This window comes from Seriola lalandi, unplaced genomic scaffold (genome assembly GCF_002814215.2).
Source record: "Seriola lalandi dorsalis isolate HSWRI2012SDOR001 ecotype SW California unplaced genomic scaffold, Sedor1 jcf7180002054962, whole genome shotgun sequence".
In the NCBI taxonomy this organism is placed as follows: domain Eukaryota; kingdom Metazoa; phylum Chordata; class Actinopteri; order Carangiformes; family Carangidae; genus Seriola; species Seriola lalandi.
The window spans coordinates 170159-183979 of record NW_019525513.1 but is presented as its reverse complement, the minus strand read 5'-3'; the positions used below and the strand labels follow the sequence as shown (position 1 = coordinate 183979).

At 44.5% G+C, this 13821-nt stretch overlaps 1 protein-coding gene across 4 annotated transcripts in view; it reads left to right on the top strand.

Annotated features, from left to right (window-relative positions):
- The window catches only part of nid2a (nidogen 2a (osteonidogen)), a 35456-nt gene that overhangs the window by 7203 nt on the left and 14432 nt on the right, over positions 1–13821 (top strand). For all 4 annotated transcript variants that reach the window (XM_087170812.1, XM_023395428.2, XM_023395425.2 and 1 more), the window contains exons 4-15: positions 2481–2582; positions 2740–2879; positions 3333–3465; positions 3556–3888; positions 4334–4448; positions 6175–6214; positions 6622–6731; positions 6831–6964; positions 7062–7173; positions 7628–7828; positions 7914–8144; positions 13138–13284. In XM_087170812.1, the coding sequence (XP_087026938.1) occupies positions 2481–2582; positions 2740–2879; positions 3333–3465; positions 3556–3888; positions 4334–4448; positions 6175–6214; positions 6622–6731; positions 6831–6964; positions 7062–7173; positions 7628–7828; positions 7914–8144; positions 13138–13284 (1798 nt within the window). The remainder of the gene's footprint in view (positions 1–2480; positions 2583–2739; positions 2880–3332; positions 3466–3555; positions 3889–4333; positions 4449–6174; positions 6215–6621; positions 6732–6830; positions 6965–7061; positions 7174–7627; positions 7829–7913; positions 8145–13137; positions 13285–13821) is intronic.

The window sequence follows — 13821 nt, the reverse complement described above, 5'->3', positions numbered from 1 at the left end:
TGTCACAGCACACACACACACTCACACACACTCACACACACACACACACACACTCACATACATGCTGAACTACACACTGTCTCAAAGTCTTTGATGTATGTTGGCCACAATTTGTTGTCTTCCAGCTGTGAGTCTTTAAAGCACACCAGGACGACTTTACACACACAGACACACTCACACACATCAAATGACCACACAGATAGAGGAGGGGCGGAGGAGGAGTAGGGCACAAATTAAAGGAGCAGTGCAACAATCTGGGAGCTACGCTTTCTTGCAAAGAGTTAAATGTGAAGCTCAGTCCCACTCTCACATCTGTACAGTTAATATGAAGCTTAGCTTAGCATACAGCTAACAGCTAGCCTGGCTTTGCATACCAGCACCTCTTAATTAGATAATTATCTTATTGTGTTTCATTTGTTTAATCCAAACAAAATATAAATGTAAACTTTAATGAGAAAATAGTCTAATGGGGAGTTTTTGAGCAGGAAGTTGTTTTTATGTTTATGGTTTCTCTCTCTCTCTCTCTCTCTCTGTCTTTTAATCTGCAGAACAGCTAAATAGGAAAAAAATAAACACTAAATATTGGGATTAGCATTTTATGCTGGATGCTGCTCCTGGTAAAACAAATGTGTGTACATCATCTTCACCTATAGCCTCGCTTGACACGCTCAGCTGTTTGAGGCTGGACGTAGGCGAAGTGGTGCTTCGAGCTAAATGCTAACATCAGCATGCTAACGTGATCACAATTATAATGCTAATATTGCTGGAAAGTCAGCGGATCACCAGAGTCATTGGGGTTTATGAATCTTAATAGTGTGACCACCAAAAAAATACAAGATGGAGGATGGAGAAAAATCAATTCAGGCGTCATTAAAATGGGGAAATTGGAGATTTGGATGGAGACACACTGACTGACTCAGACTGTTGGATAGAAACTGTGTTTCCAAGTATTTCTCTCTTTCTAAAACCTGACCAATGTCCTCTCATCTCACTCCACCAACGCCCACATCCTTTCATCTCTCTATCTGTCTATACCTCTCTCCCCACCTCCTCCTCCTTCCTTCTCATCTTCTCTCGCCCCTCTCCTCCTCCCTCTCCCAGGAAGAAGGAGGAGAGAAAAAAGGCAGACATCTAGAAGGAGTATTAGCGACAAAGAAAAAGCAGATCCCCTCTTGTAGCTCCAGCTTCTTCTTCTCCTTCAGAGGGAAAGATAAAAAAAAAAAAGACAGACCCCCTCCTCACTAATTACAAAGAGCCCGGAGGCTCTTTGCCCACAAACAACAAGATCGTTCAAAGATGTTGATGTAAACAATTAGGAACACACACACATACGTTCACATGAGATGAATATAGGTGAAGGGACATGTTTTTGTGTGTGTGTGTGTGTGTTCACCCCATATCTCACATTGTAACAGTGTCTGGTTTACATGATGTAACATCATCATGAAACATATGCAGACACACAGGAAGACAGCTGTAGAGATCAACATCTGGGCTGGGGGTTGAGACACCGAGGTGTGTGTACACGGCTTTGTTTGTGTGTGTGTGTGTGTGTGTGTGTGTGTGTGTGTGTGTGTGTGTGCGCGCACAGATAATCTGACTCTGTCCCAAAGGAAAACAACATGAGATCACTCACAGTCTTCCCTTCATTCACTGAATTGGTGTTTTTTTAACTGTGGTTTTGCGAGGCAGCGTGGGCCGAACGCCTCCTCGTGCATATAGGAAATAAGTCACAGGCCGCTGTTTAGAGGAGAAGCTGTGGTAGAAGACGTTCTTTGATTCATCAGTTCATATGGATTCAGTTCATTAAATCCATCCTCATTTGTGTAAGATAGATGTTTGGAAACAGAGGTCATCATGTCAGTAAACGGTGGTGGTCGGAGGAGGGGGGGGGGGGGGAAGGGGGAGAATATAAACACAAATCCCAGCAGAGCAAGAGGGGAGGAGACACGGGGAGGAGGAGAGGGGAGGAGAGGTGTGAAGTTTAAATATGAGGAGTGAGTGTTAGAATAATTTAAGGCCGAGCTGAGCTGACTCTGTACACACAGGAGGTGACTTCATCGCTCGGGCACTAGCAGAGCGAAAAATTTGTATTACACACTATTTTATATCAGGAATCTACTAAAGAAAACACGGAAATTTCACCTGAGAAAATGCAAATTGCATATTAATAAAGTCATTAAAAGACTCAACTTTCTTGAAAGACATCAGGTGACCAGACTGTGGAACCATAAGCAGAAGTGACCTGAAGTTACCTTTTGTTTTATTTGTTTACTTTAGTTTTTATTCACTTATTACCTGTATATTTTTAGCAGGTTTTGCAGTTCGGCAGCTTTTATTTGATTTAGAGTTCGACAATGAGCCCCAAACCTCACATGGCGGCCGTGTCATCACTGAATATGTGTTTGAATACTTCTTTTAGATCTCGTCCCTCTTTCTTATTGAGTTTCACACTGACACGGTCTGTTCTTTCTCTCTAGGTGAATACGTTCCAGGCTGTAATTGGTTACGATGAGACCGACTCCTACGTTCTCTTCCTCTACCCTGAGGGGGGCCTGAACTTCTTCGGGACGCGACCCAAGGTAAAGTATCCTGATACACGAGGCCTTAATTCACAGCTGGATTATCTTGCATATGTTGCCACCGCGGGACTCGTGGGACATGAGCAAGTTAAATTTAAAGTTACAGTCACAGCTAATTATCTGAGGAAATTGTTATTCTTTATTTTTCTGCTTTCAGGAGTCGTATAACGTTGAGATCGAGCTTCCTGCCAGAGTTGGCTTCAGCAGAGGAGAAATTACATATTTAATCTTCTCCCGGACTGAAGGACCTCACTACAGCGTTACAAGCGATGAGCAGAGCGTTAAAAACCTTTACCAGTAAGTATAAAACCTCCTTACAACTCTCTATACCGTACAACCACATCTGTGATTAACCTGGGCATTAGCTCTGTGGCTAGCATCATGGACAGAAGAATAGAGATATCTGAAAAATACTGTTTTTCAATAAAAGTAAAAGGTAACCAAAGAAATAATAATCTAAATAGCTAACAGGCTAATTGAGCAAAGCAGCTGTTATTCGTTAGCTGGTAGCTGTTAGCTGTTGTTGCTAACAGGCAGCACACCTGTAACACTAGTTTTAGCTGAATGTTGGCTAATGAGAGAGTTAGCTAGCTAACAGGATAGCAGCGTTTACTATCTGACAATCTGACACTATCCAAACACAAAATTAGACCTGGTACCTAAAGCGAAACTCCACGAGGCCGATCACATTCACTGATGTTGAATGAAACGCTGATACAGATGTGCTCACACTGGTTTCTCACTCTCCAGGGTTGGTAACACAGGAATACCAGGTGTGTGGCTTTTCCACTCCGGGAACCGCTACTCCTTCGACAACATTGTCCCTGCATCCGTTGGTGGACTCCTTGCTACTCCGCCACCTGGACGACATGGCCACCACCTGGTAATTTAGTTTTTCTTATTTGTGAGTTGTTCTTGTGATGCGTCGTGCAGAAAACCTCCTCTGATTCCCTGTCGTGGTTGATGCGTCTAGGACACCACCACCCCTGAGTACGCTGAGTTTGAGGAATATTCAGACAATACCTTTGACCCCGATAACCAAGAGGAAGAGGATGATTACCCTCTGACAGGCGGGAACCCCGAGTTCCAGCCAGCGCCTGCCGGTGGTGACCACTCAGAGTCAAATCCCGATGTTCCCTCCTCTCCAGAGGATCCTCGTCAGGTGTTGCACGGCAGCGAAGATTTACCGCTGACCTCTGAACCCAGGTACGGGTCAGAGCCGGCGGAGAGACAGTACGCTCCCCCTAATCGTCCAGAGGCAGCAGGACAGGGAGGCGCTCCGGGGATTCAGGAACAGCAGCCACAGGTAACAGTGAAACGCCTAATTAATATACATCACTGTAGAAATGTATTTAACATGGGCCAGATTTTTAAAGACGGCTAAAATTCCAGATATATTTTTTGAGTTATGTGACAAGAGTTCAGTCGTGTGTGGCGCTTAGTGCAAGAAGAGGAATTTAAACTGGCGGTGCCGTCAGAGGTTTGTCATAATGAATTGAAATTTTAGTCAATTGTGTACATTCTGCGGTCACAGTGGAATGCTGTTTTGGAGACGGTGTAGTGGTATCAACAAATACTGGCATAACTTCAGCAAAGCCTACATACTGTATACAATTTGTAAAGTATGTGCAGATCAAAGCCCTCTGGTTTATAGCATCTGGAGAGCGTTAAAGAAGAACTGGCTTGGTGACAACAGGGGGAACATTTTCAACGTTACACAATGCATATTCCTCTTGTATTTCCTTCTGCAGGTTCCTCTGGAGGTGGTGGATGAGTACCCCCCCCACAGAAATGAACCCCCGCATCTCTCCCCTGGAGGTCACGTGGTCAGCGTGGATGAGGAAGATGTTGATTTTGACACAGGAGGTAAGAGACAAACCACATCTATATATATATATATATATAGTTGTGTATATACACATATATGTAGATGTATTCTAAACATATGGAAGGACGGTTACTGGGAGAAACAGCAGGGTAACACTACCTTGCCCTCTGCTGCAGAGCTGCTCAGCAGCTGGCAGTACAATACTGCCGTTGTGCTGGGCAGCTCCCAGGTGTGTGTGTGTGTGTGTGTGTGTGTGTGTGTGTGTGTGTGTGTGTGTGTGTTCAACACTCCCTCTGCTGCAACTACTCCCACAGGCCTTTGCCGTCAATAAGAATGTGTTCTCAGTCGACTTGCCTGGTTACATAAGAGTCAAAAAGTGTGTGCGTGTGTGAGAAAATGTTCGTCTTTTAAATCATTTAGCTCAGAGTGACGACACACTGTTTTTCTTAGAAAGACATCTGTCAACAGAAATGAATGAAAGTGTTTTCAGAATAAAACCAGTTCCTCATTTAGTCTTAAAGAAATTCTCACATCTTGTTCGGAAAAAGTCGATTAGTTTCCCATCAATCAGTTCTTCAAGTTTTCAATTTTTGTTTATGAGACAGAACAGAAAAACATGGTAATGCTGGTATGTTGGTTTCCCTCCACACCAATGGCATGTGTTTTTATGTGTGTGTGTGTGTGTGTGTGTATAGAAGCACGGCGATGTCTCTCTTGTGTGTTCTATTGTAGAGAAGATATCCTGACATCCTGTGTGCATCTGTAAGCTTGTTTGTGTGTGTGCATGTGTGTGTGTGTGTGTGTGTGTGTGTGTGTGTGTGTGTGCATGTGATGCCCCTGTAGGATGATAGAATGCTGTATTTTGATCCCAAATCATCTATTTGCCAAAAAGACAAACAGAGAGAGAGGGAGGGACAGTGGAGGGAGTGCAGCTCGTAGTTGTGTAACTTGCATGTGTTGTGCAGAATCCAGTGAAAGGTGCTGGATCACCATCCCTGACAAGTTTTAAGCGTCAGTTGTCCTGTTTTAGTTTCGTATTTTCATCCACTGCGTCATTTTTTAGAGAATAACGTCTTAAATCTGAGACGATATAATTTCAGCTGCCGGGCAGAAATGTGATTCTTACTTTTGGTCTGTTCAGCAGCGGTGCCCACCACTTCTCTTTTCCTGCTGACTGTCCAGTTCTTTTTTTTCTTTCTCTTTATTAAAAATAGACTAGAGTGCATCACTTCCTGTGTGTCAGAGAACAAGCGACCATCCCTCAGTGTTTAGCACAGCACATGTAAAAGCTCCTAAACACCACACAGACTGTAGATACACATCACTTTAGAAATTTATAGCCATTTTCTCTACACGTAAAGCATTTTATACTCTCTCTCTCTCTCTCTCTCTCTCTCTCTCTCTGTACATGTGGATCAGTGAGTGTGGGAGGCAGCAGCTGCTTTCTCTCCAAACATGAGTGTCATTGAGTTTGTGTGTATATCTCCTCATCTCCCTGTATCTTTAAGACTTTTTTTATTACCCTCTCTGTCCATTCATACGTAAATGGAAACAAGGTTCTGTGTGTTTAAACTTTGTGTTTGTACGATGTAAACGCTGGAAACAAGAGAAATATATCTTCAGAGTGTTCACTGACACTTTTACATCCTCCCATGTTTTATTTCGGAACTAACTGAACTTCTGTTTTGAATAGGAAACATTTATTTTCTTTAATTATGTGGCGCACAATAATAAAAATGTCTCCCTCTCTGTCCTCTCTCTCAGTGATTCAGTACACTACAGACAATAAGGAAACATGTTCCAGGTACGTGACGACTAGATCTGATGCTGCTGGGAAAAGACTGTCTGTATACTCACTATTTATAATGCTTGTTGGAGGTTTTAATTAGGTTAATTAATCTAATTAATTCCACAGATTTTACACAACAAAGTGTGTTTCCAGATGTTGGGGGGAAGCACACACATGTGTTTTCATGTTTTCATAAAGAAGAAGAATGCGTGGAATGAAAAGGATGATATTTCTGCACTGATTTTTATTCTTAAAAGAAACGGTACATCGTGAATATTGAATAATAAACCTGTTGAACAATAAAAATATGGCAGCCGTAGTAACACGATGCGCTCCTCCCAACCTGACAGCAGCTGTAACAGTTATTGAAACAAAACATCTGCAGCTATAAATGTGAGTTTTCTTTCTCTTTCCTGTTCCAGATTCCAGCAGCAGTGCTCCCAGAATGCAATCTGCTCTGACTACACCACGGGCTTCTGCTGTCACTGCCGGCCCGGTTTCTATGGAAACGGACGCCACTGTCTACCCGATGGTAAGACCTCCAAAACATTCACACGTTCATATTATTTTCTATTCTTAAATGTAGCCATGAACATTAGCATTGATCCCTGTGCTGCCCCCCCCCCTCCAGGTGCGCCGCAGCGTGTCAGCGGTAAGGTGAGCGGCACTGTGACCGTGGGTTCGACTCCGGTCCACCTGAACAACATTGACCTTCATGCTTACATCGTGGTGGGAGACGGGAGAGCGTACACTGCCATCAGCGAGGTGGGAGCGCGGCTTATTTATGTTTTCAAATCTAGTTTCAAAACTCATTTCACTTCCTCTGATTTGACCTTTGTTAACCTTGTCGCTGATTGGTCAGGTACCTGAGCCAGTGGGCTGGGCTCTGATGCCAGTTGCACCAATCGGAGAGCTGTTTGGATGGCTGTTCGCTCTGGAGCTGCCCAACAGCCAAGCAGGATTCAAAATCACAGGTAAAGAGTGTGTGTGTGTGTGTGTGTGTGTGTGTGTGTGTGTGTGTGTGTGTGTGTGTGTGTGTGTGTGGTTCAGTATATTGCCTTGTACATCTTGACTCTTGAACACATCTGCAGAGAGATGTGGGAACTCCTCTATAGCAAGGAAATTTTGTGTGTGTGTGTGTGTGTGTGTGTGTGTGTGTGTGTGTGTTTTCAGACTCCCAGCCAGCTGTATTGTCTCCAGGGGTGTGATGTGATATCAGGCTTCCACCTCCCCTCTCTAATAGGAAACAGCTGTGTGTGTGTTTGTGTGTGAACTTGTGTGTGTGTGTGTATGTGTGTGTGTGTGTGTGTGTGTGTGTGTGTGTGTTTGTGTGTGTGTAGATGTAGATTCCTGTTTTTATGACATGCAACAGCTGATCTACAGATAGACAAGTTGACTGATTGATTGATTAGTTGACTGTGTTACCAGGTGCTGACTTCACTCGTCGTGCAGAGGTCATCTTTTACCCCGGCAACCAGCGTCTGTCAATTACTCAGACGGGCAGCGGCCTTGACGACCACAACCACCTCACCGTGGATACTGTCATCAATGGCGACGTGCCCTTCCTTCCTCCTGGCGCTGAAGTTACCCTGGATCCCTTCAAGGAGACCTACCAGTACTACCCATCCGGTAACCGTAGCAACCACAAGAGACAAATACTTAACGTGACATTTGATTTTCCCTTTTCCCTGAAACATTTGTTCTCTTCCCTCAGTGGCCACGTCCACCTCCGTGAGGGAGTTCTCGGTCGTGTCAGCGGAGCGAGGCTCCGAGTCCTTCTCCTTCCAGCTGAAACAGAACATCACATACCGCGACTGTCGGCACGACAACCGCGCCGCCGCCTTAGAGACGCTGCAGATAACCATGGAGAGGGTGTTTGTGATGTACGTCAAGGAGGAGCGCATCCTGAGATACGCCATCACCAACAAGATCAGCCCAGTCGGAGGTGAGTCAGAGACGGACACATCGCCCCGGGTTTTATTTCTACTTTGGTTTCATCCACACTCTCTGTCCTAACGTTAAGGTCACTACACAGATAATAAGATTGATATTTAGTTGTATCCCAGGTTTTAATCATAAGCTTCACTCTTCTAAAATGATCCAAATGTTGTAAAACTGTGATGTGAATTTGTTCCTCAGCCGGCGTGAGTCATTCAGCTCATGCAGAGAGACAGGAACAGTCATAATATCTCAAACCTAGAAACAACAATAACAGGAAGAAAAACATGTCCGCAGAATAGTGCACATGAAGAAGAATACGTGGGATTCAGACGAACAATTGTGGAATTAATTTGAGACGTACTGAAATTACTTCAAAAACTGAAATAAATAAAACCTGACAGTAAGGTGACGTTGGCATGAGAGACACTGATCAGCTGTTGTCTCGTCTTCGACGGCGGCTCATTATATAAATCCATTGCGGACGGATCACTGTCGGTGTTTAAGTGGCGAGACGCTGGAGGCGTTGAAAACGCGAGATGTTTTCTCTTCCAGATCCCCAAACCAGCAACCAGACCTCCTGGTAATTGTTGCAATGCTGCCACAGAAACCTCGGCCAAACCAAAGTACAGAGTTGGACAGAGTTTGTCTTTGAACACACACACACACACACACACACACACACACACACACACACACACACACACACACACACTGCAAGCTGAGAGCATGATTATACACTGGAACAATGTTAACATGTCAGTATTAGCTCTGCTGTTTCTGCGGACACATTACACCACTTTAAGGATCATTACACCACGATTTACGTCACAGCTGACCTTTCGCATTCGACTCGTGCGGATGATTGACATCTGTAACTCGGGTATGGACAGGTGTCGACGGCGTCCTATAGAGCGAGCCGGTCGAGCGCTTGCATCTGAACGGAGGCCGACAGTGTTCGGTGAGAGGGAAAATAAATACACGTGGGAATGCGGAGAGCAAAAAATGCCCGACTCATTGTTGGGTTTGGTGTCTGAAGGTACGTCGTGATGCCAGAACACACAAAAACCGAAGCCACAAAATGTTGCATTGGAAACCACATTGGTTTGGTTCTGTGGCAACGTTCCCCCAAATCTAACCAGTCATCATGTTTGAACCGCTGAATTCAGCTGATCCTCTGTAAAGAAGTATTTTAAAACACTGACATCAGTGGATTTCCACATCTTTTTATAGTTGCTGCAGTTTTACTCAGAAAGAATTTCAACTTATTTGCTTTATATCGTGACTGAAGGAGGGAAATGCACACAGATATATTATATCTGGGTTTTATTAGACCAAAGTTTTTGCGTCTCTTCTTTTGCATCACCTGCCGTCGTCTTCTCTCCAGACTAGTCAAGTATTGAAATGTGTATGGAAATACTGCGTACGCATGTCATGTTCTTTTTCTATCAACACGCGGCGGTCATGCTTTCTGTCTCCACTCTCTCTGATGAAAACCAGACAGAGACACAGAGAGAGAGAGACCTGGGAAGATGGAGAGGAGAAGAAAGAGTTAGAGACGGAGAGAACGTTTTTCCCCAGGTTTTGAATCCGGATCAAGTTTCTGTCGTTTAAACGTCAACACGTTGATTAAAAAGGTTATGATGACACATCTCACACATGCACACACACTGGTACACCCAGTGCACAGCTGGAAGAGCTTTCGGGGATCAGGGGTTTTGTAAACATGGGTTAAGTGGTGTGTGTGTGTGTGTGTGTGTGTGTGTGTGTTCAGGGGTCTTTCACTTTCTGGGAAATAATATCTCAGCCAATGACAGATTTTCTAGCGGGGAGGGGGGTTGCTGGGCAGAATAGCTGCCCATTGATGTCATGAGAATCAGAACAACTTAAGACATTGACCTGATAGGAAGGGAGGGAGGGAGAGGGAGAGAGAGGGAGAGAGAGGGAGAGAAGTGGGGTGTGTGTTGTTTGCTGCTGCAGTCACCTCGTGTCCACATGGGGATGATTAAAGTTTCATCTCGTCTTCGTTGGCTTCGGTTTCATTGTTAAAGAGTTTTGCTTGTGTGTTCTTACACCACGTAAATCCAATATTGGAGCTGGTGTTGTAACCGGCTCTTCGTGCGCCGCGACCGGTCGTTATGTAAGATAAATATCTGGACAACCTTAAGCCTCATGTGAACAGCTGTGTCACACTGCAGCTCAGTCGAAACACTGCACAGGGACTTTCTGATACTCACGCACTGGATTTCTCAACATTCATGTGACAGTTATCTACCAGGAATTTGCACGATCATTTTTATTCGATTGGCCAATGCAGCGGTTTTATCGTGCGGGAGTTGAGTCTGGTGCAACTTTCGTGTCGTTTGGCCACAGTGACCTGCGTCGCCCTGACTGTGTCGACGGACTGGCTCCATTCGGATAAATGAGAGGCCTGTGTTGAGGGTTCAAGTCAGTCTGAATTCAGGCCTGAGGGACTACAAAAAGAAAAACCACAGCCACTTCCTTGTTGTGAAAGAGGATAACATGATTTTCACTATGAACCTTCCAGACTCATAAAATCCTTTCTCACAGCATTTTAAAGGAACACTTCATCAATTTAGTGTCGCACATTCATAAAAGACAGATCAAAAGAAGGAATGGTCAGAATTGATACCTCAGCTGGATCCTACAATTCCCATAATGCAACTCAGAAGCATTTTTCATTAGACCTTCAGTGCTTGTTAAATGCCCGCATCTTTTAAAGCTCCTCCAGTGTAAAGGTCTCTGTCCATGTGTAGTGTGATTATAGATCAGCTCTAGCTTCTATATTAATACTGTGAAAGTATCAAAGCCTCAGTCCACAGAGAAATGCACACAGCCTGTATTCAGAAACTGAGCCTTAAAACCAGCCGTCAGGACTTCTGGAACTTTGTGATGTCACAACAAAGCAGTCAACCCGCCTCCTCTCTTCTGATTGGCTCACTGACCTGTTGTTACTAGAGCTCCAGAGAGAAGCCTGAGAGAGGAGATGTAAAACTACACCGAGATGGTTTTCGGTTCTTTAAAACCACCAATAAATCTTCTGATGGATCAAAAACTTCAAAATAAAACACAGAAGAAGAAGAAAATCTGGAGCTTTAAACTCTGTGCCGCCAGTTCTCTGCACCGTTTTCTTTAAATCTCAAATCTTATCTCAAGATCGCGCTGACATGACGTCACCATGAGCTTCTCCAGAGCTACAGAGGACAAGACTTTCAAATTCGGCCTGAACTCTCTCAGATTCGTCTTTCATCGCTTTAAACACTCTCTTCAATTTCAGCTCGTTTCAGTGTCTCAGTAAAAGTCGGTGATGAAAGATAATTTCATGTTGCACTAACGCTGCGTCGTTGCATTTCAAAGATAGACGGAGCACCTTGGCCATCTTGTTGCTGTTACAGCTACGCCCTTGTACACCCAGAGTGTGTGTGTGTGTGTGTGTGTGTGTGTGTGTGGAGGAGTTTTCCAAAAAAAAAAGCAACAGGTGGGAAACTACAGTCTTTGCTTTGATGGTGTATAGTGCATGTGTGGGGTGTGTGTGTGTGTGTGTGTGTGTGTGTGTGTGTGTGTGTGTGTGTGTGTTCTCCACCCCTCTCTCTCTCTCTCTCTCTCTCTCCCTAGCTCTCTCTCTAATTATGCCTCAGTCTTTTCTCCCATCCATGTGTATCTCACCCTCTCATCGCTCCCTCTTCCCGGCCACATTCAGGACTTTGAAGAGTCTCTCTCTCTCTCTCTCTCTCTCTCTCTCTCTCTCTTGCTCGCTCGCTCACTCCATGATAATGAACCAAAATTGGTCTCTGGCCTCGGGAGGTGGAAGCAAGCTGTGTGTTTTGTGTGTGTTTGGTTTTTGTTTAGGTGTAAGTGTGTGTGTGTGTGTGTGTGTGTGTGTGTGTTGTTGTTGTTTATGAGGGATTATGCTAAAACAGTTAAACATCATTAAGTGCATTTTATTTTTCTTCCGCTTCTTTTGCATTATGACCAAACAAATGACCCTTTAATAGACTGTCGGGGTTTGACGCTCTCAGGAAGTAGATTCTGAGCATGTTTACTGAAGTCTTCATTTTCTGAACATTTCCCCTGGTTTTTCTATGGGTTGCTGTTGTGGTATGAGGAAACCCTGAACACACATCTGCTCATTCCCCCTGTGTCTGTCTGTGTCTCTCTCTCTCTCTCTCTCTCTCTGATCCCGTGTATATGTGTGTCTAACCTCATCCATATGGTGAATATTGAGAACATGAAGGGAGGCACTTCCGAAGAGGAAACCGTCCTATGGGACTTTGTCTGGAGTGATTCTACATGTGTGTTTGGTTAGGCCGTCCTGTAATCATCGCTCTAATCATTGGACTTTTACTGTTGAATAATCCACATCTCAATTCATCTCAGTTCAGGACGTTTGGAGTGATGCAGAGTCTGTGCAGTAGATTTTTTTATTTTGACGTGTGTCTTTCTGGTTGTGAAGACAAATACTTCAGTAATGTTCTTTATCTGTGCTGCCAAATCCTCTTTACAGGAGTGTTTTCACATTAGTCCCAGACGTAACCTTCAGTACTGACACTAACAAATCAGCGCCAACAAATATCTCATACTTTTACTTTAATTTTACAACTGTAGCTGCTGGTTAGTCGCGAGATTACATTACAGAGTTTAAAAAATACATCTCCATCAACCTGCTTAATGCACAGTTTGAAAGATTACAAACAACTTTCTTCCCCACACTGACCAAGAGGCAGATGCTGCAAATCTGTCTGCAGATGTTTCCTAAAAAAAATTGCTTCTATTTTTGTGCAAAACTGCGATAGAAAACCACATAAACAAGCATCAAGGTGCGAGCCTCCACAGAAAGATCCAGCCCTGAGTGATTCCTTCTCTTCCAGACAGCAAGTGTTTTAAACAATAAACATCTAAGCTTCCAAATCACCGCTGTGCTGCCTCAGCCAAAAATGAACCCTCGTGTTATTTACTCTGTCTCTCTCCTCTCTCTGTAGTTGAGCCAACGGGGCCGGAGCTGGTCAACCCCTGCTACGCTGGGAACCATGACTGTGACACCACGGCCCAGTGCATCCCGCTAGAGGGCCAGGCCTTCCAGTGCCAGTGTGCTACTGGTTACAGAGGCGACGGACGCAACTGTTACGGTATCTTTGTCACTTTTTATATGAGCGTGCGAACGTTGCACAAAAGTCTTCATGGTGCTTTTCCTTCACTTGGCTCAGTCTTCATTTCTCCCTCACACACTTACACACACAAACACAAACACACACAGACAGAGGTAAAGACAGTTCAAGGGAGTGTGTCTGTGTTTCATCAACATGTGTCCGTTAAATGTAAAGGGTCAAGTTCGGGCTGGATGGAAGGAATCATCTGTCCTCCCATCTTTCTCTCTTCTCTTGTCTTCATCCCATCCTTCTTCTCCTCCCTCCTCCTCCTCCTCCTCCAGGTTAATGCTCCACTTGCAGGGCTTTCAGCTGGAGCATGTCCTGTCATTAGCCCAGCAGCAGGTCTCTCTCTCCTGCAGACAGCACTAGGAAAGCCCCAGGCTCGGCCTCAGTTCCCATGGTTGGGCCTCACCGTCTCTCTCTCTCTGTGGTCACATAGTCTCGCATAGTATTGCACAAGGCATTAAAGAATGTAGAGAGGAATCCAGGTGTGTGTGTGTGTGTGCGTGAGGGGGG